Raw genomic sequence first — 22524 nt, 5'->3', positions numbered from 1 at the left:
GGCAGTGGCTCACACCTGTAATCCTAGCACTCTGGGAGGCCCAGGTGGGAGGATCGCTTGAGGTCAGGAGTTTGAGACCAGCCTGAACAAGAGTGAGACTTGTCTACTAAAGATAAAAAAAATTAGCCCAGTGTGGTGGTACGTGCCTGTAGTCCTAGCTACTTTGGAAGCTGAGACAGAGGATAGCTTAAGCCCAGGAGTTTGAGGTTGCAATGAGCTATCATGCTGCCAAGACACTCAGCCTGGGCAACAGAGCAAGACTCAGTCTCAAAAAAAAGCATTTGATGTAACACCATTTTAACTTACTAGGTCGTTTTCATGACCTTATATTATTTTTGTAATAAAACTTATCTCTATTTCTATTTGCTAGCATTTCTTCATTGCCAAATTTATATCAAAATACTTGTTGGCCACAGCAAATTATTGTTAGGTTTCAGACAGAAAAAAATGGTTCTATGTAAATAAGGTAAGAGGAACAGATAAGCTACTGAACAGTTACTTTCATTAAAGTACTTATCAAATTGTTTTGAAAACAAGAGTAGTCATAGAATTTTCAAATTTCTGTCAGTTTATATGTGCTTTAGTATTTCTGTTTGTAGTATTTTAGTTGGTATCCTTACAGGAATTTTATAGGTTCCCATTCCTGGTTAGAATTGTTATCTGGGTTTTGCCCCCCATGTTACCTTAATATTGTCACTGCCGTAAACATTGGAATTAGGGTTATTCATGCATGGTAGTGCTAAACTTAGATGTTATTAATAAAACAGTAACGCTTTGCAAAAACTGTGGTGAACAGGGCATGTGGCTTCTGATGGCCATGACACATTTAATTTGCAGAGACAACAGTGTAGTGGTTAAGAAGAAGGTTTGGGGATACTTAGGGTTCTGCACATATGTGTTCAAATTCTGACTTTGCTACTTACTAGCCATGTGTCCTTATATGAGTTGTAAGACCTGACAGAAGTGTCAGATTTCACATCTGGATAAAAGGACAAAAGTCTTACTTTCCTTATATATTTGTCACAGGATTAGGTGAAATTAAGCATGTCAGATGCTAAGCACAATGCCTATTGTTTAGAAAACATTCAATATTTTATGTTTTATGTCTTTCTCATTTCTGTGTGCTTGAAATATGAATGTGATAGAATTCATAGTAATGCTTTCAATTTCCATGCCGTTTTTTAACATTTTAAAAGAAAAAAATAGTTGGGAAAATTTCTCCTTTTAGGTCTACTGTTTCTCTAAAGATATATTTTTTTAATTGTAAAAGTATTGACTTGATGTTAGGCAACCATGGTTTTAGCCAGATCTTTAATTATTTATCCTTGGACAGCCCACCTTTGGAGTTTTTTTTAATTATCTGTAAAATGGAAATTATTCATGTCCTCATGGAGTTTTGTGAGGTTTTAAATATAGTAAATCTAGCTGTATATATGAAAATGCTTAATGCAGTACCTACCACATACTTGTTTTTCAGCAAATGTTTTATTTACTGGATGAAAGAATTAGTTGACTAAATTATATGAGATAATGTATTGAAAGGTGCTTTGTAAACTACAGATAAAATACAGTGTAAGCTATCCTTCACCACCTCCCACCCCCCTTTTTTTTTGAGACAGGGACTCACTCTGTTGCCTCATCAAGAGTGCAGTGGCATCATTACTGCGACCTCAAACTCCTGGGCTCAAGCAATCCTCCTGCCTCAGCCCTCCAAGTAGCTGAAACTACCAGGCATGCCACCACACTCAGCTTATTTTTCTATATTTTTGTAGTGACAGAGTCTCGCTGTGTTGCTCAGGCTGGTCTCAAACTCTTAACCTCAAACAGTCCTCCCATCTCAGCCTCCGAAAGTGGTAGGATTATAGGCATGAACCACTGTGCCTAGCCATCTTCCCCTTTTTCTAATAAGGGAATATTAGTAACATTCTGTGTCATTTATAAATATGACAATGAATTGCCCTAATTTCTGACTTATAATATGCAGGAGATGGGGAGAGAAACTGGATGATGTTCTTGTCATTATCAGCAATTCTTTCACACTCTTTACATTGTATAATACATTTATCAAGTACTTGATAATTATCTAAGAAATACATCCCTAATCTTTAGCCAGCAATTATGCTAATCTGACTTACCTTCAGATGGCTTGAAATGGTTTCCTAGAGTCTGTGTCACTATGTTTAAGCCCCTTGGGTTCTCTATCAGGCTTTAAATTGAATTTTTTTTTCTCTTCTAGGTTATCAGTTATGTTTTCCATCAAATGCTCAATGTAATATTAATGTTAGAAGCAGGTGAAGGATCCCATCACACTCCCCTTACTATTACTTCCCAAGTCATCAGTCAGAGAAACCAGGCAGTCCAGTTTATCAGGTGAAGCATACACATCTTGAATTTTCACTCTCTTCATCTCTTCCTCAGTCATCTGTGCCCTGTGCTAACCAAGATTTCTGACACGGAATTAGAATTCCTGGCCTGATAGTGGCTTGGGGGACCAAAATAAGGCACTTCATAGATAATCGGGTTCATGTGGTCTGTGTCACTGTTGGTTGCCCCTGAGTGGGGTATTGTTAAAGAAGTAAGGAGTCTGCAGCTTGGGGGCCAGAGCCAGCCTCCAGCGTAATTGCATCCAGCCCGGGAGGTCAGCCTCTGAGAGGACAGTCGCCTCTCCTTTTTTCCATCATTGTCTGCTTTACTGTTTACTACCGCAGCACATCTGCCTCTTCTTTCTCTTTTCTGTTTCTCTCTGCTCTACGTCTCTTTGCATTTGTTCTTTGTAACTTTTTCTTTGATTCTTCTCACTTTTCTGTTCCTCTCCCCCTACAGAAAATACTTCCTGAAGGGAAGAATTAAGTTGCTTTTTTTACTTCTTTAGCAATAATTGATAGACCACTTTTTCCCTCATGAGTCACTCATCTTCACTTAAAAAGTCTCATGTCTTAGCTTTATTAGCAAAGACATGCTTGCTGTGTCAACAGTTTTTTTTCCCCCCTCCTTTACTGAATATTTGGCATGCAGTTTGGAAGTGGTGCAGAGAAATGGTAAGTGTGTACATACCTGCAGGTATGCACAGTATGTAGTATGGTTCAAGACTTAGGGTATGGATGATGTCATCTTGTCACTGAGCAAATGTGTCTTACTAGAGATTTTTTAAAACGTTAAATAACTAAGGTGTTTTAAGTGGAAACACTGTTGCTTTGGTTTTTCTCAGAGTTCATATCACCAATTGCAGTAATGTTGTATAATGGTACAGATAAACTTAGCACCAAAAATGAATTAAGTCTAGGCATTGTAGTAATTTCTTCTTGTGATAAAGTTTGGAAAAGTAATCTTACAAATACATTAGAGTAGCAGCATTTCACTGAGCTATTATGAGGCAGTACTGTGTCTTACCAATTTTTATATTTACCACAAAAGGATATATTAATATTTTACATCTTAATATGAAATTTAGTAAATAGTCAAAAGAGTCATATGAAGATTACATTTCTGCTTTTCCCTGAGGACTCAGCTACTCAGCAGTAGCTCTCAAAACTATGCATAGGAAGCACTTAGTTTTCTACTACGATGTGTTATGTCTTTGCTCTTCATTCTACTGAGACAACTCTTATAATGTGGGGGTAGTTTTTAATATTTACATTGTAAATAGAGGAGTAGTGGTTTTGGAGGACAAAGTCACTCACTATATTGTAAATGGTGGATATGTTTTTCTTTTAAATAGCTCACTTGTGGATGAACTGAGGGAGAGCATATTCCCAGTCCTCCGTGTCTTACTGCAGCACATCTGTGCCAAGGTACCATTTGCTTCAGTAATAACAACACAAAAGTATGTGACTCGTAAAGATGAATGTGTGTTTGTGTGTGTGCATGTTCTTGGGAATGAGTCTATATCATTACCAAAAGTAGTCTTATTTAAATTTTCGCTGGATGTTCCCCAGATAAAGGGTTCTGTAAAAAATTAGTTTTTATTTTGGAAAATGTCAAACACACACAGAAACGAGAAGAAGGAGGTCAACCACTACATATCCGTCACCTGTCTTCAACAATTCTGTGTCATTTACACCCCTATCACTCCCTCTAACACATGTATACATTGGATTTTTTTTCTGGATCATCTGGAAGGAATGATAGATTGTTTTTTTGAAGCAAATTCCATCATTTCCTTTCATACGTAATATTTTAATATGTTTCTCTAAAGAATAAAAACTCTTGAAAAACATAGCCACAAAATATTAACACACCTAAAAAATTATACAGCAATTCTTTAATTTTAATAACTATCCAGTCTGTGTTCAAATTTCCATAATTATCTCTTAAGTTTTTGTAACCGTTTTAATTCTTTTTTTTTTTTTTTTTTTGAGACAGAGTCTCGCTTTGTTGTCCAGGCTAGAGTGAGTGCCGTGACGTCAGCCTAGCTCACAGCAACCTCAAACTCCTGGGCTCGAGCGATCCTTCTGCCTCAGCCTCCCGAGTAGCTGGGACTACAGGCATGAGCCACCATGCCCGGCTAATTTTTTTTTTATATATATATCAGTTGGCCAATTAATTTCTTTCTATTTATAGTAGAGACGGGGTCTCGCTCTTGCTCAGGCTGGTTTTGAACTCCTGACCTTGAGCAATCCACCCGCCTCAGCCTCCCAAGAGCTAGGATTACAGGCGTGAGCCACCACGCCCGGCCCGTTTTAATTCTTGAGACCTGTGGACACTATGGATCCATAACTCTGAAATTGTATGCTAAACTTGTATGTGCATTTTTCTGGGGAGAATGCTTATAGATTTCTTACAAGTTAATTTTTAAAGTGGTCTAAAACCTAAAATGTATTAGACATTTGCCTAATATTTAAAAATCATTGAACTAGTAATGCTCACTAATTTTCAATTTGTATTGTAACATGTTTCAGTTGTCCTGCAGGTGGATATTAGCTTGGCATCTTCTCTATTTTTGTGTTCTAGGTGATAGATAAATCAGAGTATCGGACCTCTGCAGCACAGGCCCTGGTCCAGCTGCTCAGTAAACTTCCCTGTGGGGAGTACGCTACATTCATTGCCTGGCTTTATAAATATTCACGAAGTTCCAAGGTACGAGATATATCTGCTTAAAGTCTTGGGTCCTAGCTCTGCAAACTTCGAATAGCAGTCAGTTCTGAATGAGGAAAAAGGTTTCTTTGATTCTAATTCCCATCCAAGTACTAACCAGGCCCGACCCTGCTTAGCTTCCGAGATCAAACGAGATCGGGCGCGTTCAGGGTGGTATGGCCGTAGACTGATTCTTATTCCTATCTGATGGTGATTCTTATGATTTTGTTTTACCAGATCCCACACCGAGTTTTTACTCTTGATGTGGTCTTAGCTCTGTTAGAACTGCCTGAAAGAGAGGTGGATAACACTCTCTCCTTGGAGCATCAGAAGTTCGTAAAGCATAAGTTCTTGGTGCAGGACATTATGTTTGACCGTTGTTTAGACAAGGCACCTACTGTCCGCAGCAAGGCATTGTCCAGCTTTGCGCATTGTCTGGAACTGACTGTTAGCAATGCATCGGAGAGTATACTGGAACTCCTAATTAACAGTAAGTATTGTGACTATTGTGAAATGAAACTGGTCTTGTATTTATCAAGAAATAGACTGTGAGGGAATCATTCTTTGTTGTGGCAAAAATAATAGATCTGACCTATTTTTACCCTCAAACTATTTTCAGTATGTTTTATTGTCAAATAACTTTTTTTTTTTTTTTTTTTTTTTGAGACAGAGTCTCGCTTTGTTGCCTAGGCTAGAGTGAGTGCTGTGGCGTCAGCCTAGCTCACAGCAACCTCAAACTCCTGGGCTCAAGCGATCCTTCTGTCTCAGCCTCCCAAGTAGCTGGGACTACAGGCATGGGCCACCATGCCCGGCAATTTTTTCTATATATATTAGTTGGCCAATTAGTTTCTTTCTATTTTTAGTAGAGACGGGGTCTCGCTCTTGCTCAGGCTGGTTTCGAACTCCCGACCTCGAGCAATCCGCCCGCCTCGGCCTCCCAGAGAGCTAGGATTACAGGCGTGAGCCACCGCGCCCAGCCTTGTCAAATAACTTTTTAAATATGCAAGCCTGATATATTTGAAAGGCCTTTTTAAAATATTTCAGATGTTCCTAGTTTAGAGGTGAGATTGTGGACTGCCTGTACTATTACTTTGCACTGGTAGACATTGGACCCAATACCCATTTCAAGTGCATATTCAAGGAGAACATTATCAATGGTCAATTTAGAGTCCATCTACCTGGTCTGTAGGCCCAATTATCTTGATTTTGATCCTTCTGTGGATATTTACTTAGGGTTTATGCTACTGTAACTTTCTTTTCTTTCTTCTATCTGCTTATTTTTAGGTCCTGCAGTTTCAGGAATAGAGAGTCACCCCGGTACCTTACTAAGAAATTCATCAGGTAATGGATCAATATATTTTCAAATACTGAATAATTATCTTGTAAAAATTTGCTGAATATTTGAAATGTGTTGTCTATTCTCATACTTACTTATTCTGATACTTTACTTTTTTGTCATTAGAGAAGTTGAAATTCATTTCGGCAATAATGTAGTAACTTTTAATGAGTTACATGCTATGCTTATGTTATTACAAAGTATAACACATTTATACTTTAATAACTGTGCTTTTTTTTATGTTTAAGCTTTTTCCTATCGAAGGCAGACAGTTAACTCTTCTGTACCATCAGAGGATATCCACATAGACAGCGGTGGTGAAACAGTTGGATCTGGGGGTATGTCAGATTTTATCACTGTCAGATAGTTAATACTGTTGCATTTCAGAGAACCGTAAGTAGAGTCTAGAAATGTTGGATTTTTTTTTCTTAAAAGTAGAAGAATTTCTATTACATTTTTAATTGATATCCTTGCACTACATCATATTTCATTTTAAGATAAAGAAAAAGCCACATTCCAGTTAACATGTACTGATCCTGCTCCCTGTACCTGTAACACTTAAGATAGTATTAGAATGTTTTATTTTCTCATTAAAGCCAATAGTTGTGAGCTCTTGGGATTGCTGACCAAAAAAGGACCAGTTACTGGGGAAAGTGGAGTGGAGATTAAATTTGCATTTGAGAAAAAGTCATCGCCAAAAAGAAGGAATGGTGAACAGTCCCCAGTCTTGTTCCTGATTCATTCTGCATCACTTTTGCCTTCACATCATCTTGACTGTGACTCAGCCATCCCAGAATCCAGTTCTAATATATGGTAGGGAGTATTGTGTCCAAGCTTCCACTGAAAAAGACATTTCAGAATTTAGCTTATAATTTCTCTTCAGAAATTATACCAACTTGTTACCGAGTCAATCATTAAATAGCTGTATGACCTTGGGTATGCCAGTTGCATCATTTTCTAGTCCTAACACCCTCCCTGTCTTTTTTTTTTTTTCTTGAGACAGAGTTGGCTCTGTTGCCCAGGCAAGAGTGCCGTGGCGTCAGCTTAGCTCACGGCAACCTCAAACTCCTGGGCTCAAGCAATCCTCCTGCCTCAGCCTCCCAATTAGCTGGGACTACAGACATGCGCCACCATGCCCGGCTAATTTTTTCTATGTATTTTTAGTTGGCCAATTAATTTCTTTCTATTTTTAGTAGAGATGTCAGTTTCACTCTTGCTCAGGCTGGTTTCAAACTCTTGACCTCGAGTGATCCTCCCGCCTCAGCCTCCCAGAGTGCTAAGGCCTCAGCCTCGCAGGATTACAGGCGTGAGCCCCCACGCCTGGCCTCTCCCTGTCTTTTACAGAGGGCTGTTGTGAGAATCTGTGGAAATAACGTTTTAGGGAAGTGATTTAAAGAGACAGAAAGAGAAAATATTAATATGTGTGGATTAATTATATAATTAGCTTTATTCATTGAAGAAACATTTATCTGGTCCTTCCTAATCTGTCCTAGGCATTGTAGATAATATACCTTAATAGAACATAAATTTATTTTTATCTCTTAAGGAGCAATGGAAGAGACAGCTATGTGTATGTGTGTGTGTGTGTGTGTGTGTGTGTGTGTGTGTGTATAAATGTTTTTTGTGTAAATGTGTGTATATACACACACACGTACACACATATATAATGCTGTGAGACAGGTGATGATGATTATGTAAAGTGCCAGGAGGATGATTACTCTTATCATTTAGCCTAGAAGATTAGCATAGAATTAACTTTGTGAGGCTAGATATTAGCATGTGTTACTCAAATTCAGAGCAATAACTGAATTTATAAGAAACAAGATTCATTAAATTTTGTAGAAAACTTTAATATGGAAAAATGCTGCATGTTTCTGTTGACTCCAGTCTTCCATTTAACAGGTTACAGATTTACTGTTGCATAGACTTTTCCCTTTTTATTTTTTTTTCATTTTTCTATAGTATAGCATGACTTTCAGAGTCTTTTCTAAGCAATATCAAATTTTGTTGATTTAAGAATGCTTTAGAATTAGAAAAGTTTGAAAATCTAAAGAGTCCATGTTCTCATTTTCATAAACTGAAAGAACATGTATTATTGGCATTAATTATAACTTAAAAAATCTATGTAGTTACTACATACCATGTACTGTGCCAAGTTCTTTCTTTGTTTTTTTTAATTGATATATAGCTCACATACTATAAAATCCATCACTTGAAGTATATAATCACAAGATTGTACAGTCTAATTCCAGAACATTTTCACCAGCTGAAAAAGAAACCCTGTACCCATTGGCAGTCACTCTTCATTCACCCCTTCTTCCTTGTTTTCTGTCCCTGTAGAATTGCCTATCCTGAGCATTCTGCATAAATGGAATCATATAGTATGTGGGTTTTTTCTGTCTGCTTCTTTCACTTAGCATGATGTTTTCAAGGTTCATTCCTGTTGTGGCATGTATCAGTACTTCATTCCTTTTTATGATAGAACACTGTTCCGTTATAAGGATATCACATTTTGTTTATCCATTCATTAATTGATGGACATGTGAGTAATTTCTACTTTTTGGGTATTATGAATAATGCTGCTGTGAGCATACATGGACATATGTTTTCATTCCTTCTGAGTGTATACCTAGGAGTAGAACTGCTGAGTAATGTGGTAACTCTCTGTTTAACATTTTGAGGAACCACCAAACTCTTTTCCAAAGTGGCCACACCATTTTACAATCTTACAAGGAATGTATGACAATTCTGTTTCTCCATATTTTTACAAACACTTGTCAGTCTGTTTTATTTTAAACATCTTAGTGGGTATGAAGTGGTATCTCACTGCGGTCTTGATTTACATTTCCCTAATTACTAATTATGTTGAGCAGATGTTATGTGCTTACTGGTTATTTGTATATCTTTGGGAAAAGACACACAAATTCAAGCCCTTTGCCTATTTTTTAATTGGGTTATTTGTCTTTTTATTTTTTAGTTGTAAGAGCTCTTTTTATATTCTGAATCCAAGTCCTTTATCAGATAAGTGATTTTCAAATATTTTTCCCCATTTCTGTGGGTTATCTTTTTACTTTCTTGATTATGTTCATTGAGACAAAAATTTTAATTTTGATGAAGTCCAATTTATTTTTTTCTTTTTTTACTTATGATTTTGCTGTCATAGCTGAGAAAACATTGCCTAATTCACGGTCACAAAGATTTGCTCCTGTGTTTTCCTGTAAGAGTTTTATAGTTTTACCTCTTCTATTTAGGTCTCTGATCAATTTTGAGTTAATTTTTGCATATGGTATGTGTAGGGTTCATCTTCACTCACATGTGAATATTCACTTGCCATAGCACCATTTGTTTGAAATTCCTTCACTATTCCTTCACTTTTCAATGGTCTCGGCACCCTTGTAGAAAATCCATTGCCTTATTTATATGAGCTTATGGGTTTATTTCTCTACTCTCAATTTTATTCCACTGATCTATATGTCTGTCTATATGCCAGTACCACATTGTATTGATTGCTGTTGCATTATAGTGGGGGAGAGGAAAAGTAACTTTTTCCTCATCCCTCATGAGTTCTTAGTTGGAATGGACCCTGTAACAAAAGAAAAATTAGTGAGAGAAAGAAGAAAAACAAAGAAGTTTATTAATGAGTTCAATGCACACCATGCAGGAAAAACCTAAGGCAAAGGAGCTCAAAGCAATGGCTTAAAAGTCCACTTATATAACATCTTCAACAAAGAACAGTAAATTTGTAGAGAAATAACAGGACAAAGGAAAGCAGTTTTAGGCTTCTGGGAGGGAGGGAACCATAGGAAGGTAAATATAGATGCTCCTCGACTTACAATGGAATTAAACTCATCGTTAAATTGAAAATATTATAAGTTGAAAATGCAATTAATACAGCTAACCTACTGGACATCATGGCTTAACTTGGCCTACCTTAAATGTGATCACAGCACTGACATTAACCTACGGTTGGGCAAAATCATCAAGCGCAAAGTCTACTTTATAATAAAGTATTTAATATCTCATGTAATTTATTGAATACTATACTGAGAGTGAAAAACAAAATGGTTGTGTGGGTTCTCACCATTAACATACGCAGCTGAAAGCATACTGGTCCCAAAGAATATTTGAAGCATTTTGTAGACATAATGGGATACGAAAACACAGAAAAAGTGTTATAAAAACCACTGGCAACAGTACACTGTGGAGTATTGGTTGCGTACCCTCACGATGGCGTGTCTCCTGGGGAGCTGGGGCTCACTGCCACTGCCAGCATCATGAGAGTATCCTTAGCCTAGGAAAAGACCAAAATTTAAAGTCCGGTTTGCATGCATATCAATCACATTCTCACCATTGTAAAGTCAAAAAAATCTTAAGTAGAGCCATCAAAAGTTGGGAACTATCTGTAAGTGGAAGGAAAACAATGAAGTGAGGTTTGTTTATGGATTCCTCTGACCGTCTCTTGGCTGAAAAGAGTCTAGCTAGAGTCATCTCCAGTAAAGAAGAATTTATATCACACCTAATTCAGTTTCTTTATTTGTTATGGGTATATTTGGATTTTCTATTTCTTTTTGAATCAGTTTCTGTAGTTTGTATCCTTCTAAAAATCTATTCATTTCATTTAGGTTACTTATTTTGTTGGCATAAAAGTGTTCATAGCATTCGTTTGTAATGCTTTTTATTTATGTAAGGCTGATAGTTTTGTCCCCTCTTTCATCCCTGATTTTAGCAATTTGAATTTTCATTTTTACTTTCTTGGTCAGTTTAACTAAAGGTTTGTTAATTTTGTTGATCTTTTTAAGGAACCTACTTTTGGTTTTATTGATTTTTCTCTATTGCTTTCCATTTTGTATTTTTTAAGGTGCCTTCTTATGTATCAGCCATTCCCAAAATGTGATTTGGGAGCCCTCAGGGGTCCTCAAACTGAGTATTGTGTTTATAATAATAATAATCAAGATGTCATTTACCTTTTACACTGTCTTTCTAACACATGCAAATTGGAGTTTTCCAAGGTCCTATGATGTGTGACATCAAGACAGATTGCAGGCAGAAACAGATGAGAATCTGGAAGCTTTTATTAAGCCAGACATTACAGGGTTTGCAAAAATGTAAAACAGTGCCATTCTTTCAGTCTTTTTTTTTGTTTGTTTATTTTTGAAGATATAGTTGTTTTTTATTAAAAATGCTATTTGTAGTCACGTCTTGCTATTTTAAAATGAATTAATAAATTTATAATTTTCAGTTTAAATTTCTAATTCATATTAAAAGATATAATCCACATAAAAAAAGCTCTTTGGGATCCTTAGTAATTTTTAAGAGTGTAAGGCCTTTGAGTGGAAAATTTTAAAGCTTCTGTATATTATCTCATCAAATCTTTATTAATAACCCGATGGGTTAGATTTTCCTGTTTGTAGCTAAACACAATAGAAGAGCTGAATAATTTATTTAGAATTTTGGAGATAGGAGCCAGGATTTGAAGCTGAATTTTTAATATTCCAAATTATATGCTTCATGGCGAATACCTAATTATTCACATTTTCTTCTTTTTCTATACTGTTTCATATTCCAATTTCTTAGGATTTAAACCAAACTAGTTAGTAAGTCTTTAAGATGAGCATATTTTCTTGGTACTGTGTGGTGAAATGTTAGAATCTGTGTGGTTTTTCTCAGACTGTAATGACTCTTTGGTGTTCCCTCCACAGAAAGATGTATCATGACGATGCTGAGAAAGAGGATTAGGGATGAGAAGACCAACGTTAGGAAGTCTGCACTCCAGGTGTGAATGTTTTCCCACATTTTTAATGTGCTCTCTTTTATGCACTAAAAACTTAGAAATGCAAGGGAATATTTTTAAAACCCCTAGGCTTTATTCATTACTTAATTTGCTTTCACTTAACTGTTAGTTGACCCTGAGTCTGTTATATATAAATTATATTGATGAACTGGAAGATTGTCTGTTTTCAAGATTTCCAAAAGAACCACAAATCTTTAATTTCTTTTGTTAGGAATTCTTTACCTGGGGACCAAGGGTAGATTTTAATAGCTTCATAAAATTGTGTGTAAATATTTGTTCATACAAAATGTATGTCAGTTTTCCTCGGAGAGAGGTCTTAGCTTTCATCAGATTCTAAAAGATCGGATGTTGTAGGGAGGAAGGAGGGATCCATGACCCCCAAAATGTTAAGAACCACAAACTTCCAGAAAGTTTCCTTTGTCCACGGTTTCTCTTTCTGTATTTATGCTATGCAGTCATCACTTCATGTTGCATATCTGCCTTCTAGGTGTTAGTGAGTATTTTGAAACATTGTGAAGTCTCCTATATGAAGGAAGACCTGTCAATTCTGCAGGATCGGTGTCGAGACCCTGCAGTGTCTGTCCGGAAACAGGCCCTACAGTCTCTTACTGAACTTCTTATGGTGAGAGGCAAGGCATATATATCGAATGTGTTTACATTAAAAGTAATTCCTGTAATCATAGCTCTCTGGGAGGCCGAGGCGGGCGGATTGCTCGAGGTCAGGAGTTCGAAACCAGCCTGAACAAGAGCGAGACACCGTCTCTACTATAAATAGAAAGAAATTAATTGGCCAACTAATATATATATATAAAAAATTAGCCGGGCATGGTGGCACATGCCTGTAGTTCCAGCTACTTGGGAGGCTGAGGCAGAAGGATTGCTTGAGCCAGGAGATTGAGGTTGCTGTGAGCTAGGCTGATGCTACGGCACTCACTCTAGCCTGGGCAACAAAGCGAGGCTCTGTCTCAAAAAAAAAAAAAAAAAAGTAATTCCTCATAATAATTACCTGTTGTTAAATGATAAGTTGACCATTAGAGATTCTGCCACTTCCACTGTAGGACTGTATAATGTAAGAGAGAAGAAGAGGTATCTTTCAACTATGTGTGATAGACTGTATTTCCTAGTAAATGTAAATGGGAACTAATGCCAGCGAATGCTAATTGTTAGCTTTTCTTCAGTTTAAATCTCACATAGAAAAATAAATTTAAAAATTAATTTGGTTATGCTAGAGGCCTAGATTAATTTTTGTCAGTTAAAACATGTATAGATGGTATTGCCAAAAGAGCAGACCCACTAATGCTATATACAATTTACTTCTGCCAGCTAATTAGCTGTTGAAGAATTTTTAAAGCGTGTTTTTTTCTTTATTTGATGATAGAAAGCATTAAACAATACATATTTTGACTTTTTCTGTCAGCATCTATTCTAATTGCGCCTTTGGATAAATATTTATTATTCACTCTTGATTTTGAATGACTAAACACATACTGATTTACTATTACTAATAAAATGATGACTTTAATATATAAGTGTAAAATTTTTTTAATAGTATGCACTGATTTACAATAAACCAGAGGTTGAACTTTGTTGTTGCATATATTTTGAGCATTGATTCTTTTTCACTCTGTGGTCTATTTGCAGTCAAATGTGTACTTATTTTTAACCTGTTTCTCAAAACGTGGATGGCAACTTCACTGACTTGTATTTCGAGTTCTAATAGGTTAAGACCTCTGACATTATAATTTTTTAATCCTAAGGCCCAACCTCGATGTGTCCATATCCAGAAAGCCTGGCTGAGGGGGGTAGTCCCCGTGGTGATGGACTGTGAGAGCACTGTGCAGGAGAAAGCCCTGGAGTGCCTCGACCAGGTCCTGCTGCAGAACATCAAGCACCACAGTAAATTTCACACTGGCGACGACAGCCAGGTGCTGGCTTGGGCACTTCTTGCTCTCCTCACCACAGAAAGCCAGGGACTCAGGTATGCTAACTGTATGATTTATGTTCCTTAGGAAAGGCCATAAGGCTTTGTATTAATTTCTCCATTGATCTTGATAAGTCAGCTTTCCACATTACTTAATATATTTGAAGACTCAATCTTGGTCTCTTTTTTTCTTGACCTACTTCAAATCTTTTAGCATTTTTGTGGTAACTGTATTTTTGTGACACTGTTTTGATCACTTCCTTTGCTTGCCTCTGCATGCTGTCCAGTTCTAGACTGGTATCTTAACATGTAGTAGAAAATGCCCACAGATACAGCATATTATTGTGTTACCTTTCCCCAATACTGGTTATTATGAAAGATGACTTCCTAGCTCTTGCAAGTTAAACTATCTCTAACATTTTATTGGATTGGTTGGCTTAATAGCACTGCAGGGTTGTTTTTTTTGGTTTTTTTTCTGTTTAATAACTTTTATTGAGCATACATTGTGTACAGTGAATATTTTATTTAGGAGTTAGGACTTGTTGTAGAGGAATTATCATGCAATAGAAAGAATAGATTTAGTTTCGTAAAATACCTTTCTGTGTAGAAATTGTGGTACATATACACAGTGGAATATTGTATAGCCACAAAAAGAATGAAATCCTGCTATTTGCAACAACATGGATAGAACTAGAGAACATTATGTTAAGTGAAATAAGCCAAGCACAGAAAGGCTCATCTCGCATGTTCTCACTCATATGTGGGAGCTAAATATTAAAAGCAATTGATCTCATGGAATCAGAGAGCAGAATTATGTTACCAGAGGCTGGGAAGGATAGTGGGGACAGGAAGATAAAGTAGGGATGGTTAATGGTTGCAAAATAGTATTAGCTAGTTAGAAGGAACAATATGTGATAGCATAACAAAGTGACTACAATCAACAATAAGTTAGTTGGAATATTTCTAACACGAAGAAATGATAAATACCTGAGGTGATGAATACCCAGTATTTTCTTGATTTGATTAATTCACATTGTGGGCCTGTGTCGAAACAGTACATGTACCTTAATGAAGATATACAACTATTAAGTACTCATAAAAGTTTTTTTAGGCTGAGCATGGTGGGTCACGCCTGTAATCCTAGCACTCTGGGAGGCCGAGGCAGGTCGATCGTTTAAGCTTGGGAGTTCCAGACCAGCCTCAGCAAGAGCGAGACCCCATCTCTACTAAAAATAGAAAAAATTAGCTGCACAACTAAAAATATATAGAAAAAATTAGCCAGGCATGGTGCCATATGCCTGTCGTCCCAGCTACTCGGGAGGCTGAGGCAGAAGGATCCCTTGTGCCCAGGAGTTTGAGGTTGCTGTGAGCTAGGCTGATGCCACGGCACTCTAGCCCAGGCAACAGAGTGAGACTCTGTCTTGAAAAAAAAAAATTATTTTTAAATCTTAAAAAATTCCATTCTGTTTCCTTGGCAAATCACTTTCTCTGGGCCTCAGTGTCCTCATTTGTAAGAGCAGCTGTTGGACTACATGATCTCTTCAGGTCCCATTTGGTAATAAAACTTTATGACTGCAAATGTGTTCCTTCAGCAGATGTTTACTCAGTACTGCTGGGGCATCCCTAATCCAAAAATCCAAAATGCTCCAAAATCAGAAACCTTTTGAGCACCGACATGATACCACAAATGGAAAATTCCACACCTGACCTCTGTGATAGGTTGCAGTCAAAATGCAGGTGCACAACACAGTCTGTTCAGCATCCCCAAGGGAAAAATAAGATTACCTTCAGGCTATGAGTGTAAAGTGTATATGAGACATAAGTGAATTTCATGTTTAGATTTGGGTCCCATCCTCAAGATATCCTATTAAGTATATGCACATATTCTAAAATTGAAAAAACAATCTAAAATTCAAAATGCTTTTGGTCCCAAGCATTTCAGATGAGGGATACTCATCCTGTACCCACTCTATGCTTTGCTGAGATTCCTAAAAGGGAGGGATTTACCCAGCCTTTTCACTTTCCTTAGGGATACCTCATTATGCACACCCAGTATATTAAAGCTTCATGGTAATATAATAAAATGTAGTAGCCATTCTTCACAAAAGACAAGAGAGGCCTACTATAGATCATGAGAAGCTATCGGGAGGTTTATTTCATTTCTTTTGATTTAAAAAATTTTTATACTGAAGTATAGCATATGTATAGAAGACTATACAAACCATAAGGTCAATAAATATTACAAAGAAAATGTACCATGTAACCCCACCACCAAGGTCAAGAAATGAAATACTACTAGGCCCAAGAAGACAATCACACCTTCCCAATCAGTATCCTCCCCTCCTCCTCAGATGTAACTACTTCTGTGATTTTAATACAATCTATTACTTTCCTTTTCTTGAACTTTATATAAATAGTATTATATAGGGAATATTCTCTTGTGTGCCCGGCTTCTTTCACTCAGTGTAATGTAAGGTTTATTCAGGTTATTATGTGTATAGCTGTAGCTCATTCATATTCATTGCTGTGTACACACAAACGTGTGTGTGTGACATTTATGATTAAACCACAGTTTATTCATTTTATTTATAGGTAGTGAATATCTTTCAGTTTTTGAGTATTATGTATAATGCCACTATGAATATTCCTGTGTTCTTTTGGTACATCTGTTGCATATATACCAAGAAACAGTATTTTTGCATATATTTTAATTCACCTTTAACGGATACTGCTAGATAGTGATTTCCAGAATGGTTGTAGCATTTATGTTTGCACCAGCAGTATATGAGAGTTCCACTTGCTCCATATCTTGGATAGCATTTTATATTGTCAGTCTTTTTCTTGTCAGGCATTTTGATGAATGAATAGTGGTATTGCATTGTGACTTTAATGTACACTGCCACGTTGACTAATGAGATTGAACTTTTTTTATATGTGGATTAGCATTTAGATATTCACATTGAGAATTACCTGTTTGGGTCTCTTGTCTTGTGTTTAATTGAGCTGTCACTCCTTCACCTATTCATCTAAAAGTGTTCATTACATATTCTGTGTGCAGGCTAGGCATGGTGGCTCACACCTGTAATCCTAGCACTCTGGGAAACCGAGGCAGGCGGATTGCTCGAGGTCAAGAGTTCGAAATCAGCCTGAGCGAGACCCCGTCTCTACTAAAAATAGAAAGAAATTAATTGACCAACTAAAAATATATATAAAAAAAATTAGCCGGGCATGGTGGTGCATGCCTGTAGTCCCAGCTACTCGGGAGGCTGAGGCAGTAGGATCGCTTGACCCAGGAGATTGAGGTTGCTGTGAGCTAGGCTGATGCCACGGCACTCACTCTAGCCTGGGCAACAAAGTGAGACTCTGTCTCAAAATATATATATATTCTGTGTACAGTTCATTGTTACATGTATTGCAAATCCCTTTTCCTACTTTGTTTGCCTTTTTACTCTCTTAATGCTGTCTTTTGCTAAGTTGAGTTTGTCATTGGTTTTCTTTATGGTTAATGTATTTTTTAATAAATCTTTTTCTAACCACAGAGTCATATAGATGTTCTCCTATATAATCTCCTAGAAGTCAGATTTTTTTTTCCTTTTCACTGTTAGGTATTTAACTTACCTGCCATTGATTTTTGTGTGCCCTATTAGATGGGAATCAAGTTTGATGTTTTTGTAAATAGAGATCCAGTTACCTAGAAATATTAATTGAAAAGACTATCCTTTATTGAGTGCTTTGCAGTACTGTCTTGATGACAAATCAGGTGTTCATAATTCTAGACCAGAATTTTCTATTCTGTTTTACTTCATTAGAATGGATGTTCTTCCTATGTTGGAATACCCTATTTTAATTCTTGGGGGTTTATGAGTTCTGCTCTCCAGCAGAGTCAGTCTTGTGCTCTTCTTCTCTTGCCCCTGTACGGTTCTTCAGTATTATCTTACTTATTCTTGGCCTTCTTTATTCATGTATAATCCATGGGCTGGTCCCTTCATTATTAATTATCATTGCATTTTTCATTTCTAAAATTTTCATTTTCTTTATTATAGTTTCCAGTTCTCTGCTGAAATTGCCAATCTTCTTTTTTGTTTCTTTGAACATATTCAGCATAGTCACTTTATATGGTCTGATAACATTACAGGCCCGGTGGGTCTGTTTCTCTTTATTTTTGGTACCCTGGTGTGGATTTGGGATCTATACTCTAATAGAGTGAGTGCCCACACAGTCACTGCTGCCTAGGTCGAAACCTTCTCTGCCTTTGACTGGATTAAAGTGATCTGGTATAGGAGTGCCCCTAACGTAACCACCTGCCAGATACAGATATAAATCCTCTTCAGATGTTACCCCAAACTTCAAATTATCTCCACAATTTTTCGAATGCAATGTCATATGAGGAGATAAGACAAGATTACCAAAAATAAGAAAAGATGGGAATTTAGAAGAGGAACCTTGTAGAAGGTGGTCATTTAAGGGTTTGACAAAGGCAAATAGTTCTATAACTTAAAAGGTATAAAGAGGTAGAGGAACAACTATGAGAAAATGATTCAAGTAGAAACAAGGAGTGAGAATCTCGAGCAAAGTGAGTAGTCAACATTTCCAAATGTCTCAAGCATATCACAAACAAAACTTGTCTCAAACAAGTCAAGTTGGAATTTTATGCCCAACTAAATTATTCAATATACAAGGTAAAATAAAGCCATATAGAAACAAACAACAACAAAAAAAAAAACTGAGGGAGTTCATCACCAATAGCCCTTCACCAAAGAACCTTCTATAAAGGTTATCTACCTCAGGAGGATGGAAACTGGATTCAGAAGGGAGAGGAATAGGATTCAAAAAGAATTGGTTACTAAGAAATCAGTAAACACATAGATAAATCTAAAATAATCATAGATGTTAAAAATCAGTAACAGCACAATTGAAAGCAATGTGCAGCTAAAGTATCAAAGCTGTCAGATGAGCTAGAATGGCCATCAGAGTAAGTGTGCATTTTCTTGCATTTGTAGCATTAGATAAGAGGAGACTAGAGATGTGGATTAACATTAGACTTGAGGTAAGACTGGGTAACCAGGGTAGAAGGATATAACTTCTGAGCCAGTAGAACAAAAGTAATGTATTGAGGAAAACTCAATGCAAGAAAAGACAAAATAGAAGTGAAGACTAAAAATAAAAAACAAGAAGGAAAAATAAAAAGCATGGGAAAGAGAAAGCACAAAATAAATGGCTAAATTAATCCAAATAAATCAGTAATCTCAGTAAATGTCAGTGGCTTAAATTTAACAGACAAAAGCTTTTAATAAAAGCTTTGGATATAAAAACCAAAATCCGGCCTGGCGCGGTGGCTCACGCCTGTAATCCTAGCACTCTGGGAGGCCGAGGCGGGCGGATTGCTCGAGGTCAGGAGTTCAAAACCAGCCTGAGCAAGACCCCATCTCTACCAAAATATAGAAAGAAATTAATTGACCAACTAAAAATATATATACAAAAAAAAATTAGCCGGGCATGGTGGCGCATGCCTGTAGTCCCAGCTACTAGGGAGGCTGAGGCAGTAGGATCGCTGAGCCCAGGAGATTGAGGTTGCTGTGAGCCAGGCTGACGCCACGGCACTCACTCTAGCCTGGGCCAACTACAGGCCGGGCGCAGTGGCTCACGCCTGTAATCCTAGCTCTCTGGGAGGCCGAGGCGGGCGGATTGCTCAAGGTCAGGAGTTCGAAACCAGCCTGAGCAAGAGCGAGACCCGTCTCTACTATAAATAGAAAGAAATTAATTGGCCAACTGATATATATGTAAAAAATTAGCCGGGCATGGTGGCGCATGCCTGTAGTCCCAGCTACTCGGGAGGCTGAGGCAGAAGGATCGCTCGAGCCCAGGAGTTTGAGGTTGCTGTGAGCTAGGCTGACGCCAGGGCACTCACTCTAGCCTGGACAACAAACCGAGACTCTGTCTCAAAAAAAAAAAAAAAATCCAACTACATACTGTTGATAAGAGCCACACCTAAAATAAAATGATCAGAAATGCTAAATTCGAAAGAAAAGGATTACTAGGGAAATAATATAAAAGGCTGTATTAATTTTAAGTTAAATAGAATTTAAAGGAACAAATTATCATTAGTCATAAAGAAAGTCCCTTAAAATGATAAAAGGGGTTACACCAGGGAGACATGTATGTACCTAAAGGACATGTAGGAAACCCCATGCCCACCAGAAACAGGTTTATGCTTTTGTGAACCCCATATAAAAATTGATCACATACTATTAATATGTCCTAGATCCTGTCTTAAATATCAGCAAATCTATATTAATCAGATAGTATTCTCTGAGCATAATGTTTAATAATAAAAAAAAAAGAACATTTGAAGAATTAAAAGAGATACTTCTAAGTAACTTTAAGATCAAAGACCAGTGGATTGGAAGATTTTTGGAACTGAAACTTGTAGGATGCATTTAATGGGCTACTTAGAAGGAAATGTGTAATGTTAAATGTATATTCAAAAAGGAAAAGGACTGAAAATTAATGAACTAAATGTTCATCTTAAGAAGTTGGAAAAAGTAACTGAGTAAACTTGAAGAAAAGAAATTCTAGAATTAAGACTAGATATAATATTTATAAACTGGGAAACAAGGAAAAACTGAGTCTGAAAAAGCCGAATGGAGAAGACAAACTTCTGCCAAGGTTCTCCAAGAAAAAGAGAAAGCACAAATACACAATAGTAAAATGAAATGGATGGTACAACTACAAACATATTACAGATTTGTGAAATGTTCAGAATATATTGGTGTTATTTTCAAAAGGAAATAGTTCTTTGTAGGTATTTTACTATCTAAAGTTTTAAATGATACAGCTCCTTAAATTAGTTTGCCAGGGCCACCATAACAAAATACCACAGACTGGGTGGCTTCAACAACAGAAATTTATTTTCTCACAGTTCTGGAGGCTAGAAATCCAAGGTCAAGGTGCCAGCAGAGTAGATTTCTCCAGAGGCCTCTCTCCTTGGCCTGCAGACTGCTGCCTTCTTGGTGTTTCCTCATATGGCCCTTCCTCTGCGTGCATACATCCCCAGTGTCTCTTTGTGTCCAAATGTCTTTATGTAAGCGCGTCTATGAGATTGGGTTAGTGCCCACCCTAACGGCCTCATTTGAACTTAGTCATGTCTTTAAAAGCCTTATCTCCAAATGTGATCATATTCTGGAGTTATAGGGGGGTCAAGGCTTCAACATACGAATTTTGAGGGGGACACTAGCCCATCACACCACTCTAAGAGGGAAGAAGTTACATCTTTTCAACACAAAGTCCAATGCAAATACATAATAACCGAACACATCACAGTGCCTCAGGGAATGCTTGTTTGAATAATGGCTGTCAACACATAGTATGGTTTAAATGTTTGTCTTTTAGAAAGCTCATGTGGAAATTTAATTCCAAGGTAACAGTATTGGGAGGTGGGGCTTTAAGAGTTGATTAGGCTGAGGGCTCCACTCTCATGAATGGATTCATGCCGTTATAAAAAGGGCCTTTGGGAGCTCCTAGTGGTGCTTTCTCTCCCCATCCTCTTCACCTTCTGCCTCATGAGGATCCAGCCTCCTCCCCTCTGGAGGGCACAGCATGCAAGGTGCCATCTTGAAAGAAGAGAATGGCTTTGCCAGACAGAACCTGCTAGCACTTGACCTTAGGCTTCCCAGCCTCCAGAGCCATCCCTGCCGTGGGCGTGGTTCTAGGAAATGTCCTTCCTGGCTCCCCTCCTTTGTTTGCTCTTATCCTTCTGGATTTCCTTCCCTTCTCTCCAGAAGTCTTGCCTGACTCCCCTAGTCCGTGTTACTGTATTTCACCACGTCTGTAACATGTTTTAACATCTAGGACTGAGGCATACCTTACAATTAAGGTGTGTCACAGCATGCATCACAGGCTTTGTTTTCATTTTAAAATAGGGGAAGCCACCAGTGTATGTTGGAGGCCAGAGGGGAATGGAATAGAAACTATTGAAGATGAATGAAAGATGGGTGATACTTGGTGAAGAAATTTCTGGAAAAAGAGCATACAAAGGGGTACACTTTTTATAAAGTAGGAGAAGGAAACTTAGAGATTTAAGGAACCAAAAAGCCAGTAGGGAAAGAGAAGTACCAAAGAAGAAACATATGAACACCAGAGCTTGATAGCCTTTCTTTCTTTAGGGAAGTAGTAATCAGAATAGTTTGCCCAAAGTTACAAAGGAGAGGGCAGAGTTGGGGCATGGCAATGTAAAGACATTCTGGAATTGCTATTGCTAGACACTGGGGCAGGGATTCTCAAGGTGCACTGGGTTTATAAGGTCTGACTGGTTTATTTTAATACTCATGCTATTTGTCGTTTTTGACTGTTATTTCATAGTAGCATAGAGGAGTCTTCCAGAAGCTGTATGACAGTATTGAAACA

The 22524-nt window shown here is 37.4% G+C and overlaps 1 protein-coding gene across 2 annotated transcripts in view; it reads left to right on the top strand.

Moving 5' to 3' along the window:
• NCAPD3 (non-SMC condensin II complex subunit D3) overlaps nucleotides 1-22524 on the top strand; it is a 69399-nt gene that overhangs the window by 14606 nt on the left and 32269 nt on the right. For both annotated transcript variants that reach the window (XM_076002662.1, XM_076002661.1), the window contains exons 8-16: nucleotides 2237-2370; nucleotides 3719-3791; nucleotides 4951-5076; nucleotides 5311-5563; nucleotides 6358-6414; nucleotides 6658-6747; nucleotides 12109-12182; nucleotides 12688-12822; nucleotides 13958-14178. In XM_076002662.1, the coding sequence (XP_075858777.1) occupies nucleotides 2237-2370; nucleotides 3719-3791; nucleotides 4951-5076; nucleotides 5311-5563; nucleotides 6358-6414; nucleotides 6658-6747; nucleotides 12109-12182; nucleotides 12688-12822; nucleotides 13958-14178 (1163 nt within the window). The remainder of the gene's footprint in view (nucleotides 1-2236; nucleotides 2371-3718; nucleotides 3792-4950; nucleotides 5077-5310; nucleotides 5564-6357; nucleotides 6415-6657; nucleotides 6748-12108; nucleotides 12183-12687; nucleotides 12823-13957; nucleotides 14179-22524) is intronic.

Source organism: Microcebus murinus, chromosome 4 (genome assembly GCF_040939455.1).
Source record: "Microcebus murinus isolate Inina chromosome 4, M.murinus_Inina_mat1.0, whole genome shotgun sequence".
Classification (NCBI taxonomy): Eukaryota; Metazoa; Chordata; class Mammalia; order Primates; family Cheirogaleidae; genus Microcebus; species Microcebus murinus.
Note: the sequence above shows the minus strand (reverse complement) of the source record. Positions and strands in the feature narration are given on the sequence as shown.